Source organism: Oryzias latipes, chromosome 3, assembly GCF_053564925.1.
Source record: "Oryzias latipes strain Hd-rR chromosome 3, Olatipes_Hd-rR_3.1".
NCBI classification, from domain to species: Eukaryota; Metazoa; Chordata; class Actinopteri; order Beloniformes; family Adrianichthyidae; genus Oryzias; species Oryzias latipes.
Window position 1 is genome coordinate 39,400,267 of NC_136239.1, and position 21,914 is coordinate 39,422,180.

Sequence of the window (21,914 nt, forward strand, 5' to 3'; positions counted from 1 at the left end):
TGGACTGGCAAACCATCCAGAATGTACCCTGGTGTTCACCAACATCTCGGTTCGTCCTGCAGCACCAGTTCCACTCTCCAAAATTGGCCCACTAGGCATCTTGCAGGTCTTTTACCAAAATTAGCAATGATAGTCTCATGACCATGTGACCTTTAAAGGGAAACAAAAACAGACGGGTAGCCTTGTTTTCTAGATGGCATCATAGTGTGGTAACTAGGGTAGGGCAAAAGCTGTAAGGCATTTTCCCCTGCAGGGGTGTCCGACATAGGCCTCGAGGGCCCACATCCTGCGTTTTGTTTTTTTTTGTTTTTTCCAGAAACCTGGTTCTACTTGCTGCTGATCACCTGGATCAGGTGTGTTTTGTCAATAAGATGCTACAATGGCAGGTTAGTTGGAAAATATGTAGGACTCTGGCCCTCGAGGTCTGGAGTTTGACACTTGGGATCTAAGGACTTGAATGATCTCTTACCTATTGGGACTCCAATCCCCAAAGGTTACTTGAGCCTCATGCTTACAGGGCCAGATAGACCCACAAATCAACATTTTGAGATATCTTCTGAACTTGATCAGCCATTTATTGAATGTAGAATCTGGTGTCTAGCTGCCGCATACCTATTGGATGCTGCTATTTGTTGGTTTATGATTGTAAACAAGCTCAGATATACCTGTTTGACAAAACTACTGAAACACCCAGGAAGGAGTCAGGCTTTTTAGAGTTTTCAGTGATACAAAACACGGGACCTGATCATTTGGCCTGATGATCTGTAGCTCCTCAGGCTTGACTCTTTAATGGTGGGATTGAAGGGCTCTTAGCAACCAATTAAATACAACATTGGTGAGTGGGCTTATGCTTTTATCCCCATCTTAACTGGTACTTCCAGCAGAATCTGAGTTTTATGATGAAATAAACAGCAAGTTCTTACACTCGTATTGGTTTAAAAAAAAAAGTGGAAAACTTCCTGTTCATTGCAATGAAGAGTGGCAATTTACAGAAAAGGTTGTGCTTTGTTCTTCAGCCAATGTAGGCTTTGGAATTGACTGTTAATTTCATCATCAGACTCAAAATGGCATTGGCTTTGTGATAATGGTTTACCCAACCAAAACTGCTTATAGCCAATTATCTATGAAGCCCGAAAAGATGTGAAGCGTGCGGCTCTTCCAGCACATGTCTGCCCGCGCTGAACCAATCGTGATTCTTAAGGAGGCATCAGCAGCAAAGGGAGTTGAAGCAGATGTCCAGGCTCTGCCTCGTTTTGTGTTGTGGCCTCTTTGTTGCTGTGAGACAATAAAACTGCCAACCAATCATGAGAGAGTGTCAGTAAATGCTTTCAGCACAGAATCTGAATTTATGGTTTTGTTTGTCAGATCCTCACTCTGAATGCTGTTTAAAGGTATTTCGTGCAGCTTCACATAAAACAACACCAACAGCTGCCCCTCAAATATAGAGTAGAGATAAAATTTAGTTCGAATGCAGGCTTTACATTTTATGCATTCTGAGCTTGTTGCTTTTTAATGGCTAAAATTTTCTTTTATGCAGCAATGCACCTAAAGTGAATTGTCACACACGGCATTTGACCCACCCCACTGGGGGGAGCTGCAGACACAGCCATGCTTGGGAACCAACTGGGCTTTGGGTAGCATTTTCAAAACGACTCAGACACTCTACCTACTAGGCTACAGAGTAAGTGATGCTATGATGTCCCTTAAAGGGCCTATATCATGAAAAATCCACTTTTTGAGCTTTTAAATGTATTTTAAAGTTTCTTCCTCACTATAAACAACTCCAAAGTGCTATTTTGATCCATTCATGCATTTCGACTGAGCGTTCCTCTATAAACCCTCCGCTCTGAAAACCATGCCCTCCTAATCCACAACACGAGCGGCTCCTGACATTGTGACGGAGAAAAGTGAGGACCCGCCCCTTCCAGGAAGAGTCTGCGCTGCCAGCACCAGGCCAACACACACACACACTTTCTAGAGCTAGAGGTGATCGGCTAAAAGCTTTTATTTTATATCTACATCCATCTTTGAAAAAAATGTGGATGTTCTTTGTTTTTGTGGGCAAAAATCAGATACACTGCCGTGGCTGGCTCAAGATTGAAGTAATGAAATGGGCGGCCTATCAGAGAGTTAGTGACATCCATAGAAGTCAGATTTCCCGACATGTGAACACTATCTATTTTTGTGTACATGTTGACATGTGAACATTTCTTGCAGCTAGCAGGTGTGTTGATAATATTTGAGTGTGTGTGAACAGGCCCCGCCCTTTTTGTACTACATTTGAACTGTACCGTAACGATAAACAACCAGTAAACCTGTCTGCTCTATGCTGCTTCATGGTCTTACCCCCCCCTCTCACTATCACCCCCCCCTTTCTGACATCCCTCCCTCTTCTTCCCTTCTTTCCTTTTCCGTCCGGTCCAACACCAAAGATTTTCAGACATGATTGAAATTAATAAAGTTTGGCCTCAATTACAAAAGGGGTTTATTCAGACATACCTTTGGTTTGTCTGAAGATTAATAACCCCTCTTGTTAAAGTAAAATATGTCCAACACAAGAGGCCCTCAGCTCTCATCTGCCTGCCTAGCTGTTGGACAGGACAAGTTTAAAAAAAAAAAAAAGATTTCCCGACATGTGTGTTCAAAGCTGATACAGTGAAGTGCAGCGAACTTGTTGGAAAGTCTTTGCAAAGTATCAGAAAAGCAGATGACAGAGAGAAAAGAAAGCAAAGCATGCGAGGTTGTCAACCCAGGGACACAGCTGCTGTGTGATTGTCACACTTTCAATCATGTTCCAGTACCTGAGCTGTGCAGCATCTGCTGTGTGATTCCGCAGGTTCAGAGGAGGAGAGGAGAGAAAACGCCAGGTGTCAAAAACACCAAATGAGGATTGAATGAGGAAGAGTGGCATGAATGGATAGAAAAGACAAAGCTAGTGTGAAAAAATTGGAACAAAAGTTGAAAAGACCTGAGCTAGAAAAGATGAACCGATGCAGCAGTGTGTTTAAAAGAAGGAAATATGGAACATAAAAACAAAGTTTAATTTAAAAAAAAGACAAATAGAACAAAACATGTCAGAGATGAGGCTCCTGAAAACGTCCACGATTAAAGATGGCAGCAAAAACCTGCAAAAAGTGAAGGCGTGGGGATTTATGATGAGATTTGGGAGGTGAGTGAGTTGGGGGAGAAAGGTGGGATTACAACACCAGACCCGACGTTAAACCCAATTCTCTGCAGACAGAGAATGAGCAAAACAAAGCCAGCATAAGAGGATTGAAGGGCTTCAACTAAGACTATGCATCTGAATGCTATGTTCACAGGGAATTAGGCTGTCATTACAAACTTTACAGAGCTGCTAACCTTTATTTAGACAAATTCCAGAGTTGGAGCAGAAATTTTACATTCATCAATAAGGTGGTTGTTAGATACAACAACTATTACAGCAGTATTGTCATCTTTTTTTCCTTTTGTTTGATTTATAAAACTGCAAACAAAATGAATCTTTTCAATATATTCCTATTTTCATTGATACTAGATATTTGAGATCAATAAACTTTGTTTTTGCCTGAAATTACGCATTTCCCCTTAATCATAAGTAACAAGTACATACTTAGTTCTGTTTTGGCTTGTAATTCCATTTTGGAATTGCCTTAAAGGCTGATACATTGCCTATGAGGTCATTCACAACCTCAAATCAACCTTAAAAAGGGAACAACAGTGGGTGAAGGCTGGTCTATGCTGCCACCAAAGCTTTACTGAAAATTAATAAAGTGTTTACATTTATTTCAACATTACAGAACGCAGTAGTTTTGCATTTTAAATATTTCTCAATGCGGGCATCCCTAATTGTTTTTTTTTTTAAGAATCCCCATCTGGCTCAAACATTCATGTCTGAGCATTCATGCCCGCTCCATTCTGATGCATCCATTTGCACACAAAAAGATCCATGAACGTCTTTGTTTTTTTGTTCGTCTGAGCTGGAATCTGGATCAGAACTCTACGGCTAGATAGCTCCCAATATTGCATACCATTACTGTTGCACCGGTAATGTTAGGTTGGGGTTGTGAAGGGCTTTAAGCTAGCAGGAATGACCTTAAAAAGATAAATGATGGGAAGGGGTCTGGCTTACTCCGCACCAACAGTCCTGTCCACAACTCACAGCTGAATTTCTAATGGACTCCTGCCATTCTGCAGTGACTATGTCCTAAAAACGACACAGGTTTTTTCTTTTATTGCTTAAAACGGCCAAATTATAACTAAAAGACCACTGAGAACCCTTTTAAAAATACATCAAAAGATGATCGAAGTGAGACTGTAAATTAATTAGGAAACTTTTTGGGAATAAACTTGGATAAAATGTGGCTTCAAAATCAAATATGCACTTAAAAAAAACAACAATAAAGCAGACACTAGTTCCAAAACTTTATTTTTTGACATAAATAACCCAGACTCCATCCAATAGTGGGTAAAAATGTCATGCAAAACTGCTTTCACAGCAAATGTTTTAGGATTTTTTTTACTCTCCTGCAAATGCAGTTCTTCCACTTCTTGGCACAAAATAATAATGTCATCACAATAGTTTATTAGCGCCTCAAGCTTCAGTAACGAGGTCCTGGAATTTGCTTCTGCCAAGATAAGATGATTATTTGTCAAACACAGTGAAATTCATGTAAATACTGTAGGGATAAATTTTGAATTGTATATGTCAACCTATTATTTTAAGGCTTATTTGTCAGCAGAAAAAGGACAAATGTGCTGCTGGAGCCAGATGGGTTTGACTTTTCTGAATTACCTCACAAAAAAAATAAAAAATAAAAGGTAAATCCTTGGAGGAGGCAGCTTCAACAAGCCCAGCGACAACTGCTGTCACATGTCAGTTTACTGCAGCAACAAGAAGCACTCTCCTGGAGTTCAACACGCACTCATGTGTCGCCAGAGCCCACCTGGGACGTGAAGAACGGCTGCATGTATGTGTGTGGGAGTGCATGTCGTCTATTTTGATCCAAATCAGAAATCACAGTCAGGAAAATGAGCAGCATTTGAAAGAGAAATGTGGTTCCTTCAGAGTGAGGACACAGTCTGGCAGACAGAAACTGATGTCGGACTGGATCAGTGAGACCAGAACTGCTTCCATATCTGAACCCAATAGATTTAGTGAGCAGCCTTTTCCCAGAAGATGAATCAAAATGAATGAAATGTGAAATGAAGAGTACAACTTTAAGCTATGTTTGATGAACATTGTTTTTGTTGACAAACAATAATAAGACAAAAAATAGATAAAAAATAAAAACACAAAAAAAATTTAAAATTTGCTTTGCAAATTGGAATTTAAATAAAATTTGTTAAAAAGGTGAAAATAAGCATTCAATAAAGCGAGGATTCGACAAACTTGAAAAAACTCCTCTTCCACTTCACATACTATTCCATCAAATACTGCATGCAATTCAGTCCTATGAAATATTTAAAAAAAAAACACAAGTTTAAAGGTTTCAAAGCAAATATTAAATATGGAAGAGGAATAGAAGCAAGATATCTTTTTTTATTTTCTTTAAATGGGCTTGATCTATTTGTCAACACTAAATATGAGCCCAAGTTTCTGCAGGGACGACACAATAGCAGATCGACAGCATTGTAGTCTAAGAGGCTAATGATGCTTCCAACTGTGGAGCTTTTGAAGACACTTTTATTTTTACAGCCTGTTATTCTATAGCGAGGATGATTACTCACATTCACACTCTTAAAAAAAGATCAAATGGAGTGCGGAGAATTTGACATGGAGTCCTGACAGATTCAGTGCAGCGTAATGACTTTGTTCGACTGACAACAGAGTTTATGATCAGTAAAGTTATGGCTGAGGACGGTGCAGGAAAGCCAGACAGCCCGAATCAGGAATAATCCAAAATTGCATCTTGGACGCAAAGGGATTGTCTGGCAATACCAGTGAAAGTCTACTCATTACACACAACTGTGTTTTTTTCACTTCCTTCAATTCAAGAGGGTAAAAACAAAACTGTGCATGAAGGACAGGGATTGTGCATTTGAAGACAAACTGCCACATGTTTTTGGTGTGGTTTGCTGACAAACCAACATCTATCAGATGTGTTTCTTTGTCTTGATCCTTTCTGGTTTTTGTTCTGGTTCTCTGTCTCTCAGTGAGTGGAGCGCTTCCGTACATGACACCACTCAAAACATGTTTTTTGGGGGTTTTTTAAGTTGTTTTTGACTTGTTTGTGTTGTATATGTCCTCATCTGTCACAACAGGTGCAGAATTTGCAGATGCACTGTCTTCTGCTGAGTTTATCCTTTTTCTACTGACTTGTCCTGGCCAGCAGATGAGAAAACAGAAAATAGCTGAAGGCCTCTTGTGTTGGACAGATTTTACAGTTACAATAGGCGTTGTGAAGCTTTTAGACACATGAGAAGTATATTTGTATAAACCCCTTTTTTTTTATTTATTGTATGCCACATTTTTCGTTGACTGACTTTAAAGAAGAAAGAAAACCTACCTGCACTGTTTAATTTACGGCTTGTGACCCTTGTGCTATCCTAGGCACTTTAACGTTGGGAGTTGGGTCATCTAGACCCACTAGACAGTGCTCTGAACCTTTTTTCTTCAATGATTTGTGATCTTCACTGGTGTCCATGGATTACATGAAATCTTTCCACCTTTATCCACCTTTGTCATGGTAGGGGGAACACGTCAATGGAAGGGGGGGGTCATCTGAGATAGCACAAGGGTTAATTTCATTGCTTTTTTTTATGTTTTAAAATAATATTTCAGTAAAACATGTGGCTAGGTATCCCTCACTCACAAGTTCATGACTTCATTTCAAAGTTATTTTATTTTCAAGTAGAAACTTCCTGTGCCGGTGAGAACACAGAGCAGAGACAAACAAACATCAATAGAATCAAAACAACAATAAAATCAGTAGCTTTAATACAACACACAAAAACTCAATAAGACAAAATAAACTCAGACCATCTGAAGCAGGGGTCACCAACCCTGTGCCCGCGGGCGCCAGTGCGCCCGCGAGCACCCCTTGTGGCGCCCGCAGGGAATGCACCCAAAAAAATAATCTTTTTTTTTTTATTGAAGCAAATATTCAACAACAACCACAGCATGTCTGTCAATGACAACAATATCAATTCTGAGATAAAGGTAGACAAAGTAAACCCAAATATGTAAACAAATATAACTTAAAAAATAATCAATAAAAGTAAGGGTCTATTACAAAAGTTTAAATAGATCAAATAAATTACACAATTTCTGGACATTCTTATGATTCATGTAATGTAAAGATTTTGAGAATAGATTGAGGTGGTTGAGTAATCCATTAATGTGAGGATTAATATTCCTGTCTGTTTTTATTTACATTTATGTTTAAAAAGTTAAAATTAAGTTTAAGTTTTAAAGGTTTAAAAGTTTAGCTTTAGTGTGTTCAATAAATATTTATCTTGTTCAGCTGCAACCTAAAGTCTGTTTTGAATTTAGGCTCCCTCTGCAACTGAGTTTGACCCCCCCCCCCCCCCCCTTTAATACGAGTCTAGAAAATTCATGCATGTTTTTATGTGTAAGATGAGCAAATAAAAATAGGGCACACAAAAGGAAGTCCTCAAATTGTGTTGGTTTTTTTGTTTTCTTTTGGGGGGGGGCTAGGAGGTTTTTAGTGGCGCCCTTCATACCACTTGGTGCCCATGAAATAGCCCTCGGTCTCCCTGATCTGAAGCAACCGAATGTATTGAATGAAATAATAATGTAAAGCCTGAGATGCTGACTTGGTTGAATTGGGGTTGGTACAAAGCTTGATTTAGCCCACTTTGTCCTCACAAAAAACAGAAGTTTCTGTTTTTTTTTTATTTTAAAAAGTGATTTTTTTATGTCTCACATTTGTTTGCAAATTCATCTTTTTAATTAATGCATCTAAACGTATGAAAGGAAACCAAATGAAATAAAGTTTAAGACCCAGAGATTGACCAAACAGTCTTTGATATCATAAAAAAATTAAAATCTTTTTAATAGACTTTTTCATGCAAAAAGAGATATTGGGAGTTGTAAAAAATAAAAAAGGAAATTAATTATTTAAAGGAAAAAGATCAACATAGGATGCAGAATGTGCATTCATGACAAGAAAAAGGCAGAAATGAATACTTACGTACAGCGAGGAGGTTTTCTATGTGATACAATCATTTCCCTTCTTGCTTTTTCCACTAATGAGGATATCTGCATCCGTGAAACATGCAGACGGTGAGGGATCACCTGCCTGGAAGGAAGAAAACGGCAAGTGCAAGAATGCTGCAGGAATCCCAGAGAAATGCTGCATGACGCTGAAAATGAGCAGCAAGGATTCTGATCAGGATCATGTTTTTAACCTCTGCAGCCTGGTTTTCTTTGCAGAAATGTCTTCGGAAATGACGGTTCCTTCCTTTCTTTACTCAGGTGCCAATGCCAAGCTCAGTTTGAGGGACCTGAATGCCAGCAAGTCAAGCACAGTTTCCACGGCAACGGCTATGCTTGGTTTCCTCCGATGATGCCTTGTTTTGAGAGCCACGTGTCGCTGGAGTTCATCACCGACGTGGCTGAAGGACTGCTGCTGTACAGCGGCCCTTTGGCGCAGCTGCAGGCCTGGGACCACGAGGACTTCATGGCTTTAGGTATGAAAACCACCAAACACCAAACCTGGTCCCTCAGGCTCAGAACAAAACGGAGGATGACAGAGAGACAACTATTTCTCTACAGCATGAAGAGCTGCAACAGTGACAGAGCATTAGTCGTCATGTCTCGATTTCATACCGGTCAGTACAAAGTAAGCCCTACATTCAATTTAGAGGAAATGTAAAGCTTACCGTGTCATTTGTGAAAGGAAAAAGTGAGAACATTTAGTGGAAAAATGCCAAAGAGAAAAATAAAATGGGAAAAGAGGAATGATAAATGGAGAGGTTTGATCTTCAAGCCTCTTAAAACAGAAACTATTTTGTTTACAGTTATGATAGATATATCACATACTGTTAATGAACCGTTGCACCTTGGCAGGTGGGGGACAGAGTGAACTCGCCAACTCTTTTATGGGAACACCACTGCTATGGTTTGTTCATCACCAAAACTACAGAAAATCAAACTGCTGAACAACTGATTCAGTCATTTAGCCTTTATTTCTTTATTTCTATTTTATTTATTTTATTTCTGCTTTTCCTTAACCTTTTTGCTGGCGCTAAAAATTACAAAAGAAATTAGAAAAATCGAAGTCATATAGTCGGTGTAGCAAATTTCCTTCATCTAATGTCTTTTGATCTTTTAAAAACATCTTCATTTTCAGAAACCATGATCATCCCTGAGGCCTAAAGAAGCAAAAGGACTCCTGCTGAGCATTAATGACTAATATTCTTTTCTAAATGTAGTTTCTCCATTCACCACTTCATTCTTGTGACCTCTGCACTTAGAGAACTGAGATCCCTGAAGAGTTTGACTTACAACTGAGTCAGCGAAATGCTTTATCACACCTTTATCCCAATACTTTCTTCATAAACTCATCAGTTTCAAGTAGAAAGCATGATTTTCTCTAAAGTACAGGTACAAGTCAGTATCCTTTCTTAAAATCCCTTTATTTCCCGTTAATTAAATTATTGTTTTTGCCACTTAGAAACACCCTGTCATGGAATTGGAATGTTCCAGTGTTGATCAAAATATACACAGTTGTGTGACTATTGGCATTTCTAGCTTTTGTATTGTAACACACTCTAGTTGTTGTTCTTACATGTAACACAATTTGTAAGATTTAGTGCTTAAAGCTCCAAACTTTTGCCAATAATGGACAGTAGCTGGTTGTGTTTTTGTGTCGTGTTAGTGTGATGGCGGTGCAGAGATGATGGCAGAAGGTTTTAGACTTTTCAAGCAGTTCAAGGGGATTCCTGCTCCTAATTTGGGCTGTCGTTCCATTTTTTGTTATTCTGTTTGGGAGAGGATTTGATTGATTTTTTTTTGCTTATGATTCACACCAAACAATTACCAAAACAAAACAATGCATCATGCAAACCCTTTTTTTATTTTTATTTTTTGGGACAATGAAAGGGGAACAGAAAAAGGAAACCTCATTATTCTGGTACACTGTTTGTTTTCCTCTCTTAAAACAAAAAGAGACAAACACAACAGAGAGTGAACACCAACTAATGTAGATTCGCTTGTTGAAACGCAGAATATAAATATAAAATATAGACTGAAAGAATGATGCACTGACCAGAGAACATTTTCAATTTCGTTGTACTTGAGACAATGACAATATTAAATCAAAACAGCCAACAAACTATTTATTTTTTTGGAGTATGACATTTGTAACTTGTTTTTTCTTAATTAATGTTTATTGAATTAACTTCTTTCATTCATGGATAAACTAGATTTTAACAACCTTTTTTCCACTTTCATTCTAAATTGAGTTTTCTTTGAAATTGCATGTGCTTTTAAACTCTGTCTGTTTTCAAATTGGTTTTTGTACATGTTTATTCTGAGGTAAACATTTAATATGCACCAGATCTGTGGTAGAGTGTCTGCCCTGTGACTGGAAGGTCCTGAGTTTAAATCCAGGCCTCTAAATATGGGACCCAGTGCCTCCCTGAGAGCGGCTGTGTCTGCAGCTCGCCGCTCCCCTGCGTCAAATCCGGAGATCAAATCTCCCACACCTACAAACGTGATCACTAGTGGGACTTGAAGTTTAATTCAAAGAGTTACAGGTCCCCATAGCTACTTGCTGTGATTATTGTTGTTTTGTTTCAAGCTTTAAAAAGATTGATCGCTTAAAAACTTGGTGCTTTTTAGGAGTTGAGAAGTTCAACGTCATTTCAGCCAGAATTTTTGTTTACCCATTCACTTTGAAATGTATTCAGTATATTCAACCTCTACCATTTAAGCTTTGGCTGATATTCATTTAACTTTTTTGCCTCTGGACATTTCAACTATTTTAGGGAAAAATGCCAACTTGAAGGTTGAAGCAAATATTTTCCGTTTCCTTTGAACCTCCAGCGTTCATGCAAACATTTTAGCGGGAAGGCCGACTGGTGGCTGCTGTTTCTTACCATCAGCTTTCTGAACAAACATTCTCCCTGCAGAAAATGAGGCTTTTTTGACAAAAGACAGAAAAAAAAACGTACAGAATAAGAGGCTGCTTTGCGAATGCATCCTTTTAATGAACAAGCCTTGAGAAGTCCTGCATAACAGCCGTCTGTGTACAGCGAAGCAAACTAAGACAAAGCACTGCTCAATGAAAACACGTTTTTTTCCTTTTGTTCCTAGATAAGTACATTTATTTTTGCAGGAGTTGGTGTGAAACAATTATAGTGTCTTAATGTATTAATGTGTTCACTTCACAAAGAGGTGAAGCTTAAAGCATCTGAAGAGGCTATTAAGAAAAGAAACAACAAAAGAACCTCCCTTTTTAAGTCCACCTGCACATGTACTGTTATAAAATACCAAACGAGGCTTAAACGAAGCTCTTGCTGGCTTCAATCGTACATTAAAGTTTACATCTGTGGATGCATTAAGTAAGTGGCCCTGAGGTCAGCCTTTATCACAAGGACCTGTATTAAAGAACATGAGATTTCTCCAGAAAGATGTGAAGCTGAATGCAAACTGAACCCTGTCAGGGTTGCATCTCAGGTTCTTGGGGGGGGTCTTCCTTTTGTTGCTCTGCCAGTTTTCCTGATCTTTGCGGACATTAAAGCCTTTCAAACAGAGAGCTGTGGGCAGGATATTATCCGCACATGAAAGGAGCGAACAAAACGCCTCGTAGATCTTGGCAAGTTTCATTTTTTAATCTGATAGACTAACGCCTCCTTGTCTCTCCTGCTGCTCCTTTCCTGTGCATTGGTTCCTGGGAGAGATGCGGTTTTCTCATCACTGGCTGAGTAATATGCGCCGGAGCCGAGCTGCTGTGTTTGTGTGTGCAGTTTCCAGCTTGTGTTGAGGTCAGAGGGTGGGCTGAAAGACACCGGGTGAGTGCTAGTGGGTCATAAAGACTGAGGATTACGCCTTTAAATCATTAATGGAAGCATGGTGTCGTGTGTGTATTCTGAGTCAGGCTGTACATATTTAGAGCTCTAATTAACTTGTTTCAGGGTTGACCCCCAGGGTGTAACTAATCTTTCAGCAAGCTGACATGGAGTGTGCTTCAGCTGTGTCACTGTAGTCCACTGTGCTGCAGAAAAACAAGATTTTAGCTTCAATATTTGGCTTTCTTTAACTTTAAGCGGAGACTTTTTCAGATGGTCTGAACATCTATGATTGGAGCCAAAACTCTTTTCTGTAGGGAGCCTGAAGAAAGGGAAAGAGGCTGGACGTTACACCTGGTACGCGCTGAAGGTATCTGAGCTGGAAAGGCCTCAGTATTTTCTGAAAGAACTGGAAGAGATGAGCAGTAAGAAGGAGGACAGACGCCGTTGTACAATTACACAAACCTAAAGTCTTAGTCAGAACTGACCTTGGATATCAGTGAAAAATGGTCACCCCACCCCCCACCCCGCTTAATATTAAGGTCATAAACTGCTCTGTGAACCTGTAGAGAGAAAACATGTAACACACCTATATAACGTGTAAAGGTAAGTAAGGGTAAAGTAGGGGAGACGCAGGTGTGTCGTACAGATTTTTCATGTTATCAACCCCCCCAAATCCTGTCAGCAAGGAGCCCGTTAATGCAGTTCATGTGATAAGTGCGTGCTCCTAGTGAAGCCTGACTGTTAGAAATGAGAAAATTAAACAGTGTAGATCGTCACACAGACACAAAGGTATCCCGTGCACACCCCGTGCGTGTGACATTAAAGCAGGGGTCCCCAAATCCAGGCCACGTGTCCTACGTGTTTTCCGACCCACCAGCCATTGAATCTCCTTATTGGCTCTACCAAGAGTGCGGCGTAAGGACACCGAACGACAGCATCACTTAATTTGACAGGTGCGTGTAACTTCCATTAGCCTTATGAAGACTTCACAGTACGCTTACTAAACAGCCAACAATGGTACATTCCATTTTCAACCAGCCTCAAAGGAACTGCAAGACACACCTGCGCTCCCCAAAACCCTATAACGCCAAAGATGTTGACGGCGACACCCAAAGAACACACTCTCTAAGTCCTCGCTCGTTCATTCATACCAACTTCACACCAATATAGAACACATAATGTAAAGATTACAAAGCTGCTTTTCTACACGTTAGAATCTGCTGGATTCCCTTTAATTGTGTCAACGGTTGAAGAGTTTTGGTAATTGAAAGAATGTAAACATTTGGAGCTAAAGCTCTGGTGGAAAAGGGTTAAGATTCAAGACCAAAAAAATGTGTTCAATTTAATGTTTTTGCTCTAAGGACTGTTGTTGGGAGGGATGTTGGTTGTTGATTTCAAACACGCTTATTTGAGTTCCATGATAAACGCTAAGGACAGAATGCAATATAGGATGACTTCAAATAGATCCAATTTCTGTTAATATCGTGTAACTGTACATGTTTACCCCAAGAGTCTTCTGCCCTTAAGCGGCCACAGCAGTCCATGTTAGAAATCTCTTGTGGGGCGATGCTGCCCGTGGCGTCTGACCTCTTTCATCACTGACTTTTCAGTCACTCGCATGCATAGATTTTCCTGCACACACACACCTTCAGCCTGTGATGGAGGAGCTGCTTTGCTGTTCCAAAGCTTCCCACTCATCCTTCCTTTCTCCTGCCAGAGGGCAGCTGTGCCAAGCCAGCCCGGCTGTGTAGGACGGAGAAGGTGTAAGGCATTCACTCGCGCGCACACTGAACACAACCAGCCAACCGCGTTCACTTTTCAGCCGCTTGCAGCAGGAAATATTCCACAGCTCAAACCCAAACCAACCTCTTTGTGTCGTAGGAACTGCCAGAACGTTGAATTTAAAATCCACTTAGCTTCACAAGCGTGTGAAGCCTCACATTTCCATTAGAACGTTTTAAACTTGGGAAGCCCGTATTCATGCAGTTTTCAGTTTGTGCCAAGCGGAGCTCCTGTTCAGGCAAAAAAAAAAAAAAGTGGTGCTGGGCAAGAATTTGCATAGACCTTTTCCCAAAAAAAAAAATGGATTATGCTACAAAATCCAAGCTAGAAGATATTTCTGCCATAGCCTGCTTACATCTGAACCCAAAATGCCCACAAGTCCACTTTAGTCGGTTAATTTGATATTTATGAAAATACATTTTTCATTTATAAAATGATGTCTACACCTGTAAAAACATTTTACATCTGCAAACAAAATGTATGCATCTGTAAAAAAACAACAAAAAAACATATAGATAAATGTGCAACACCAGTCTGTCTTTGTGTAAAATGATAAAATAATAGTAAATAAAATATGGTTCTTTGCAAGCGCAGAAACGTTAATTCTTTAGAATAGAACAAAATGACATGAGGAAATGTGATCATACAGTGTCAAATTAAAAGCATAATATATAAAATAAAGCCATGGTCTCGTATCTTCTGACATTAGCATAATTTTTAGTAACAAGGGGGTCTGTATGGCATGTTCCTTCCATGTAATCCCATGTTTTAGAAATAGGATTATATTCACAGACAAAAGGAAATCAGACTGTTTGGATTTGAAAGGCTGCATGCTGATTGGCTGCTGACAGGAGGAAGATGTTGATTGGTTAATCTGTACAGATTTTCTATGACATTTGTCGTGTCAGAATTTCCTCAAAAGTCTCTAACTCCTAAAAGACTGTTGGACAATTGCAGTTGAAATTTATGCTCAATACTTTTTTTTTTACCCCAAATAGGACGTCACTGATTTGCTGAAGTAAAACTGATGAATATGAATGTTTTACGATGACTATTTATGAATTATGATGATTAAAAACTTAGATTTTTTTTTAATAATTTAAACAAAAAATAAACACAATTTGTGTCTATGTTTTTATGAGAACTTAAAAACATGTTTCTAAAGAAATTTTGGAAAGTATCCAAAACCTTTTTACTACTGTAAATATTCTTTTTCAAACATGACCTAATTATCTTTTTGTTTCTTTTTTGCACAAAAACAAATTAGGTTTGCAAAAGCAAAGTGTTATTCTGCACTTGAAAGATTTTTGCTTGCAGATGCAAAGTTTACTTATTTATTTTAAAAACTGCTGACTGTTTTTGAAATAAACATAACTCCATGTTTAACCTCCAATCCGATCTCTGTTAAGTAACTCACAGGATGTGAAGCTATTAGGTCAGCTTCATGATAACCTTTGTTGAGTTTCGATTGCTCAAAGTGACTCAGCATGAATCCACAACACAAAACAAATATAAAACCAGCTTCTCCGTACCATCTCTTTTGCAGAAATGTTGCTTATTGAAGGGCGCGGCCAAGTGAATTCCTGTTCCTTTAGTCTGTTCTTCACCAGCTGCTGGGAGACTCAGATAAACTGTGTGGCAGAGAGAGAGAGCACAACACAGAGCATTGTTCCCACAATGCTTTGCTATTAAAGCTACACTTTTAGCTAGGGATTTCCTGAAGCATCTCTCTGTAGCTACGTAGGAATATCCGTACCCACAGCTATCAGTCAGACAATATTCCAAAAAGCAGGTTATGCTAGTTACCACGGTAAGTTTGAGGCTAAGGAAGTTGATAACCTCAGCTTTTGGTTCCAAAAATGGAGGTATGTTTCAGGGTAGGTCAAGTTGCCATAGCAACTCATGCTCTGAACATAACCTGGTCTGAAGCAGGTTTAGTTGAAGGTTAGTTTGTTTTCAGAGAGGTGAAGCAGCATGGCGTGTCCATTTGAAGATGATTTAGTGGATGAAGAACCTCAGATAATACTTTTTCCACCGTGAGAGGGTGATAAGACCACATATGGATGTTGGAAAGATAAACTTTTTTACTTTGATCTAACTTAAATTATTTGCTTCAGTTAAGAGAAAAATCATTTTTTGGAGTTTAGTCAACTTAAAAATAACACGTAGTTATCAGACAGTTATTTTACTTTCATTCAAATTAATTCAATTAAGTAGGTGTAACTTTGGTGCTGCTGTTAGATCGGCAGCGCAAGGAATTGTGGGATACCATTTATTTTGCCTGGCTGGATGGATTTGGGTTTAAGTGTGGGGTTTTGACCAAATGTGTTTAGTTGTTTAGCTGTTTTACTTTATTGTCTAGTTATTTTAACCTTTTATGTTTAATTCTTTCTGCACCATGAGTGAGAGGGAGGGATAGGATTCTGAGTTTATTTAGCACCCCTAGCAGTGCACTGAATTGCAAGAATAGAAGTTGAAGTCAGGGTAATGATAGATGAATATGTTTTTCATATTGTAAATCCCCTTTGAATCATTCACTTAATGTTATAAAAATTAGTAAATCTGCAAGCTCAAACTTAGAGAGTTCAAGAAGTACAATAAAATAATATGGAAAAAAATTTAATTGAATTGGATTAATCTGACATTTAGTAAGATAATATGTAAATTTGATTTTTATAAACAATTATTGAGTTGGATCAATTACTTGTTACCAATTGAAGTCATTCATTTAAGTTGGATAGGTTATATAAATATGTGTCACAATGAAAATAGAAATGAGATAGAAACTCTTCCGTTTACTTTGTCCGTTCTTTTTCTTAAAGCGGAAATTATTTCTTTTCCTGATGATGCAGCCGTGTTACTTTTTTGATGGACGTATAATCTTCATACGCCGTCATTAAAATCTCAGACTCCGTCTCACTGAAGTATAGCGCTCTCTTTTTTCACCACGGGTTTCCATGGTGACTCCGGAAATCGGCGATCCATTGAGAATGTCTTTATGTACCTGCTGTGCACGTGCATTAACCCAGGGTTACCAAGTCGAGCGTAGTTACGCTAACTCATATCTGGTCTCTTGGAACTGACATACCCAGGGTGAGCAAGTTCAGGCGGATTTCAGCCAGAGTTCAGGGTTAAAGTCAGCGTAGTTTAAACATGCTTCCTGGAATACCCCCCAGTTATCACTTTTTAAGCCACACCCAGCAGCCAATCAGAATTGAGTATTCACCCGGACCATGGTATAAACAGCATATAAAACACAATAGAGATTCCTACTGATGAATGAGAGGCAGTTACAGTGAGAACCCCGCCCACTCTTCCTGTCACCCATAACTGAGAGCGCTCTGTTTACATCAGGGGTGTCCAAACTTTTTGCAAAGAGCGCCAGATTTGGTGAGGTGAAAATGTGTGAGGGCCAACCAATCGGCCTTCATTCTTAAAACCCTTAAAACAATAAATGCAAATGCATTATTTGACAATTTTTTTTTTTTTGCAATGGGATACTTTCATTTCTCCACACAGAACAGAAATGCATCTAAGTACATTTTTACCAAATTACTGAGAATTTTGTGTTTCGAGACCAGAACAAGACATACAGAAACTTTATTTTTTTTACTCTCAACATTTTAAAAAAATGTACTACAAAGAGTCATCGAGGAATCCAGCGACATTGTCACAGTTTACAGCGGCCAACAATGGAATTTAACCAATCAAGACATCCTAAAGGTAGTTTTTTGTCAAGTATTGGAGGTTGAATATTATTGATTTCATGAAACCAACGGGCCGGTAAAAATTTGAATGCAGGCCGCATTTGGCCTACGGGCCGGACTTTGGACATGATGGTTTGAGCGCTCTCCTGCTGGCTTACAGCCCCTCACACCCCCAACCTAACATAAGGTTAGAGGCGGAGCAGGGGGCTCGTGCCCCACTCAGCATATTTTCTACGAAACAAATACGATCTTTTTTAAGCCGCACTTTTTCATCTGCTTCGGATTCACAATAATTGGAATAAAGAAATTCCCAGAAATCAAATTTTAGCCGTATTTTTCTTGATATATGTCCTCCATCATCAAAAAAAAGTCACAAGAACATGTTAAAAACACCACAAGCACCCTTTTCGTTGAAGTGGGGCTGTAAGAGCATGCAGAGTATATTTTTATGATCAATCTGGATTTAAGTAAACTCTTGACATCTAGATGCAAATTCTGTTAATCGGCAGCAGGATGTGGTTTTCTATTAATAAATGAAGATCATCAGGAAATCACATTTGTGGGAACACAAAAAAGCTTCTGTGTGAGAGTCAGGTAATGGCTTTCTGTTAAACCTGGAAGATTATTTTATCCTCCAAACACAGCTGCGTATTATTTCATGTGAAGCCGGCATACAAATATAATTTTGAAAGCTGAATGCATCATAAAAGATAAAGACTATAGAAAACTGCAGCTCACAGAAATACATAGATTTGCTTTGGCTTTACCTTCAGCTTCCACACACACACACACACACACACACACACACCACCAGCACGGTGCTGGAGCTACTTTGGAAATGCAGAGATCCCGGAAGCTCGGTCTGCAGGGCTGGAAAGCTATCTGACAGATCGTTTGTACAGGAAGCTTTGTGCTGTAAACTTGCTGCTTCGCCTGCTGATTTGTGCTCAGACTGACTTCTGTGGGCTTTAGTGTCCACAGACGCAGTGTTTGTGAGCGTGTGATGGTGCAGCAGTGTGATTTGTAATGCTGTTTATGCAGCCTGCATGCTCTCGGTTTGACTCCTGCGTTCCCTCAGGCTGTCAGAGGAGACGGACATTTTTTCTATTTAAAAGCTCCCAACTCAGTTGGAGTTGAGAGCGGCGCTGTAGACAAAGCACGCTCTTTAACGCCCTCTCGGGCTCTTGTCTTCCTCAGAGGAGGAAGTGATGAATTACATATGAGCAGCAGAGAGCGAGAACGGTCGCGTGGATGAGGCCTTTAAGAGCAAAGTCTTGTCCCGATCGTGAAGCTGCAGAGCGTTTGAGAGGCGTGAAGCCTCGTCTGAAGATCGCGCTCAGATTCTCCTTTCCTCGCCCCATTATTTTTGCATGTTTTTAAGTATCAGCTACAAAAAGGAGAAATAGAATATTGAATATTAATAATGCAAAAACTATCAGAATACGTTTTTTTTTTATCTCCTTTTCTAATGTACTGTTCAGCATTGACATTCATGTGATTTCTTGCCATATAGGTATTCCTATGTATACGTGGGTGCTGCCTGTTATTAATATGGCCTACATTTTTAATTATTTCATTAAACCTTCATGACATAATACTGCAAATCACAAAAGACAGCAGAAAGAAACAAGACGTGGACAACAAGTCATTAATATTTCATTAAAAAAACAAACAGGAACAATCAAATCTCTTCCTGTGTCTTTGATTGGTTGGCTGAAGGAGGAAAAACTGGATCACCTCCAGTTTTGGTCTAAAATTTTGTCCATTTTGATTAAGATTTTGATGTATAATTGTTTTGGTTTTGCTTTAATGATCGCATAAGCATATTTATGAACCAAAACGTTTTTTTTTACACCATTTTATTTGACATCATAAAGAAATAGGAGTTCTGTTCATTAACTAACTATACAAAGAAATAATTACATAGGCTACTGTATATTTCGATGCACGTTTGTATTTTGAATGACTAATCTCAATACCATATATCAAAATAGTTTTGTTACTTTAGTTGTGACTTTTCCTTTGTTGTCACAGGACAGACTCAGAACATTTTTTCTTGCTAGTTTTTATGTCATGTTTTTTTTTTGCTGATAAAAGCAAACAATCAAAAAGGGGGTTTAGACTTCTAAACCCTAAAGGCCGTGTTACACAGCCACTTCACGTGTATTTTTTGGCTTTTGCAATTTCAGTCTTTCATGACGCATGCGTGATAAACGTTATTCAAGCATTTCTTGCATTCGGCGATGTGCGCAGATGTCCGTTGAGGGTTTTGGCCGACGGATCTTTACTTAAATTCGGTTTTGAGCTGTTTAAATATTATTGTCGGCTGAGAATAACGCAGTTTATGCATATTTTATGTAGTTCATATGCAACTAAAACGTACATCTTATGCAATTGTGTGATTTGTTTTCTAAATGCATCCACAAATTTGTGTCTTCCCACATACGTCTAAGTATGTCCTACGGACTTTTCACGCATGTATCACCGATGTATAACTTTTACATCACATATACGGCGCATATATCACGTTCAAATTACATAATTGATGCACGAATCACAACTGAACTGCACATAAACCGCGCAATAAAAACGCACGATTCGTGTTCTACGTTGATTTACGTGTTCTTTGCGTGGTCTATACATGGTTTTAGCGTGGTTCATTCATGATAGATCTGGGAAAATTTCACGTAAAGAACCTCAGCCTTTTTTTTTTCCCTCCTTTTTCCACGTAGATTCACGTATGACCAATTTTCCTCCGTGCAAACTCTACGTAGTGGCTGTGTGACACGACCTGCAGATGAAAAGGATTTTTTATAACCGGATCTGACCGTCACCATCCAGCTCCCTGTGCTGGAGGCTGAAGGGACTTATCCGAACTCAGAGGCATTTGAGTAACTTCACACTAAGGTGGTTGAATTCACACTGATTTCAGATGTTTCTATTGGTAGAAAGTGTCTTTGTGTGGGTGTGCGGTTGTGTTCAATCAAAGAAAATCATGATTAAAAGACCAATGGGAACGCTGTTTAAAAAAACAACATAAAAGGTAACAAACGAGAAGCTGCAGCATTTCATTTTTAATGTTCACAGGTTTCGCTTTGAGGATCTTACCAGGAATGAGGTTTTTTTTAGTCACATAGTAGATGTGTTGTATCTTTAGCAGCATGGAAGTCTTCTCTCCTTTGATAAAATTCTTTTTCCCCTCAGCTGCTTTCCACTCGTTCTCCTGGTGTTTTTTTTTTCTTTCCAGCTTTCTTTTTTTTTTTTTTTTTTTTTTTTTAACTTGTCCTGTCCAACAGCTAGGCAGACAGATGAGAGCTGAGTGCCTCTTGGGTTGGACATATTTTACTTTAACAAGAGGGGTTATTAATCTTCAGACAAACCAAAGGTATGTCTGAATAAACCCCTTTTGTAATTGAGGCCAAACTTTATTAATTTCAAACATGTCTGAAAATCTTTGGTGTTGGACCGGACGGAAAAGGAAAGAGGGGAAGAAGAAAAAGGGACGTTAGAGAGAGGGGGGGTAGGGGGTGATAATAGGAGGGGAAGGGGGATAAGACCATGAAGCAGCATAAAGCAACAAGTTTACTGGTTGTTAATCATTATGGTAAGGTTCAAATGTAAAAAAAAAACAAGAAAAAAAAAAAAAAGGGCGGAGCCTGTCCACACACACACTCAAATGTTATAAACACACCTGTTAGTTGCAAAAATGTCCACCTGTCGACATGTACACAAAACAGATAGTGTTCACACGCATACTTATGCCTTAAAACCAACTAGTGTGAAATATTTCAGTCATTCAGTCTGTTGAGCTGACACCTGTGCTCAGGTGAGTGTTTATGTTCTTCTAAAATGGATGGTGGAACGTGAAAAGAAGGAGGGAGAGTGCCCAGCCATCCCCACCCCAAGACCCCCACCGCACCAGCAGCGGCAGCCGGATTCCCCCCAACACCACACGGGAACCGGCAGGGAACAACCGCCGCCCGGGCGACCAAGCCCGCCACCCAGGCCAGGGCCAGCAGGGCCGCCGCAAGGCCCCCAGAGCCAGAGAGCAGGGAGGCACGGAGGGAAAGAGGGCGCCGCCCCAGCCCAACCAGGAGAGCAGCCCCCCCGCCGCGCCGGGAGAACCCAACGCAGGGCCCCACCGGAGAAGGACGCCCACAGCCCCAGACGAGCACCCCACCACCACCCAGGAGTTCCGGGCATCCCCCCGCCCCAACCCCAGGTACGGGCCAGGACCCCCCAAGGGAGACCCACTCCGCACTCCAGGCAGCCATCCGCCCGGCCAACGGTTGGTCCAGGGAGGAGCGAGGCAGGGGCCCGCCGCCCCCGCCCAGGAGGGGGGAACCCCGGGGAAAAAAGAGGGCCCACAAGGGGTGTTGTAAATATGGCCCGACCAGGCTCGGCCACAGTTGGAAATTTGGCGGGGCCCAGCACTCAGGAGCAAGG

The 21,914-nt window shown here is 39.9% G+C and overlaps 1 protein-coding gene across 1 annotated transcript in view; it reads left to right on the plus strand.

Annotated features, from left to right (window-relative positions):
* The window catches only part of si:ch211-186j3.6 (neural-cadherin), a 445,044-nt gene that overhangs the window by 323,675 nt on the left and 99,455 nt on the right, over positions 1–21,914 (plus strand). The window contains exon 27 of the mRNA XM_023953704.2: positions 8,438–8,652. Within this exon, the coding sequence (XP_023809472.1) occupies positions 8,438–8,652 (215 nt within the window). The remainder of the gene's footprint in view (positions 1–8,437; positions 8,653–21,914) is intronic.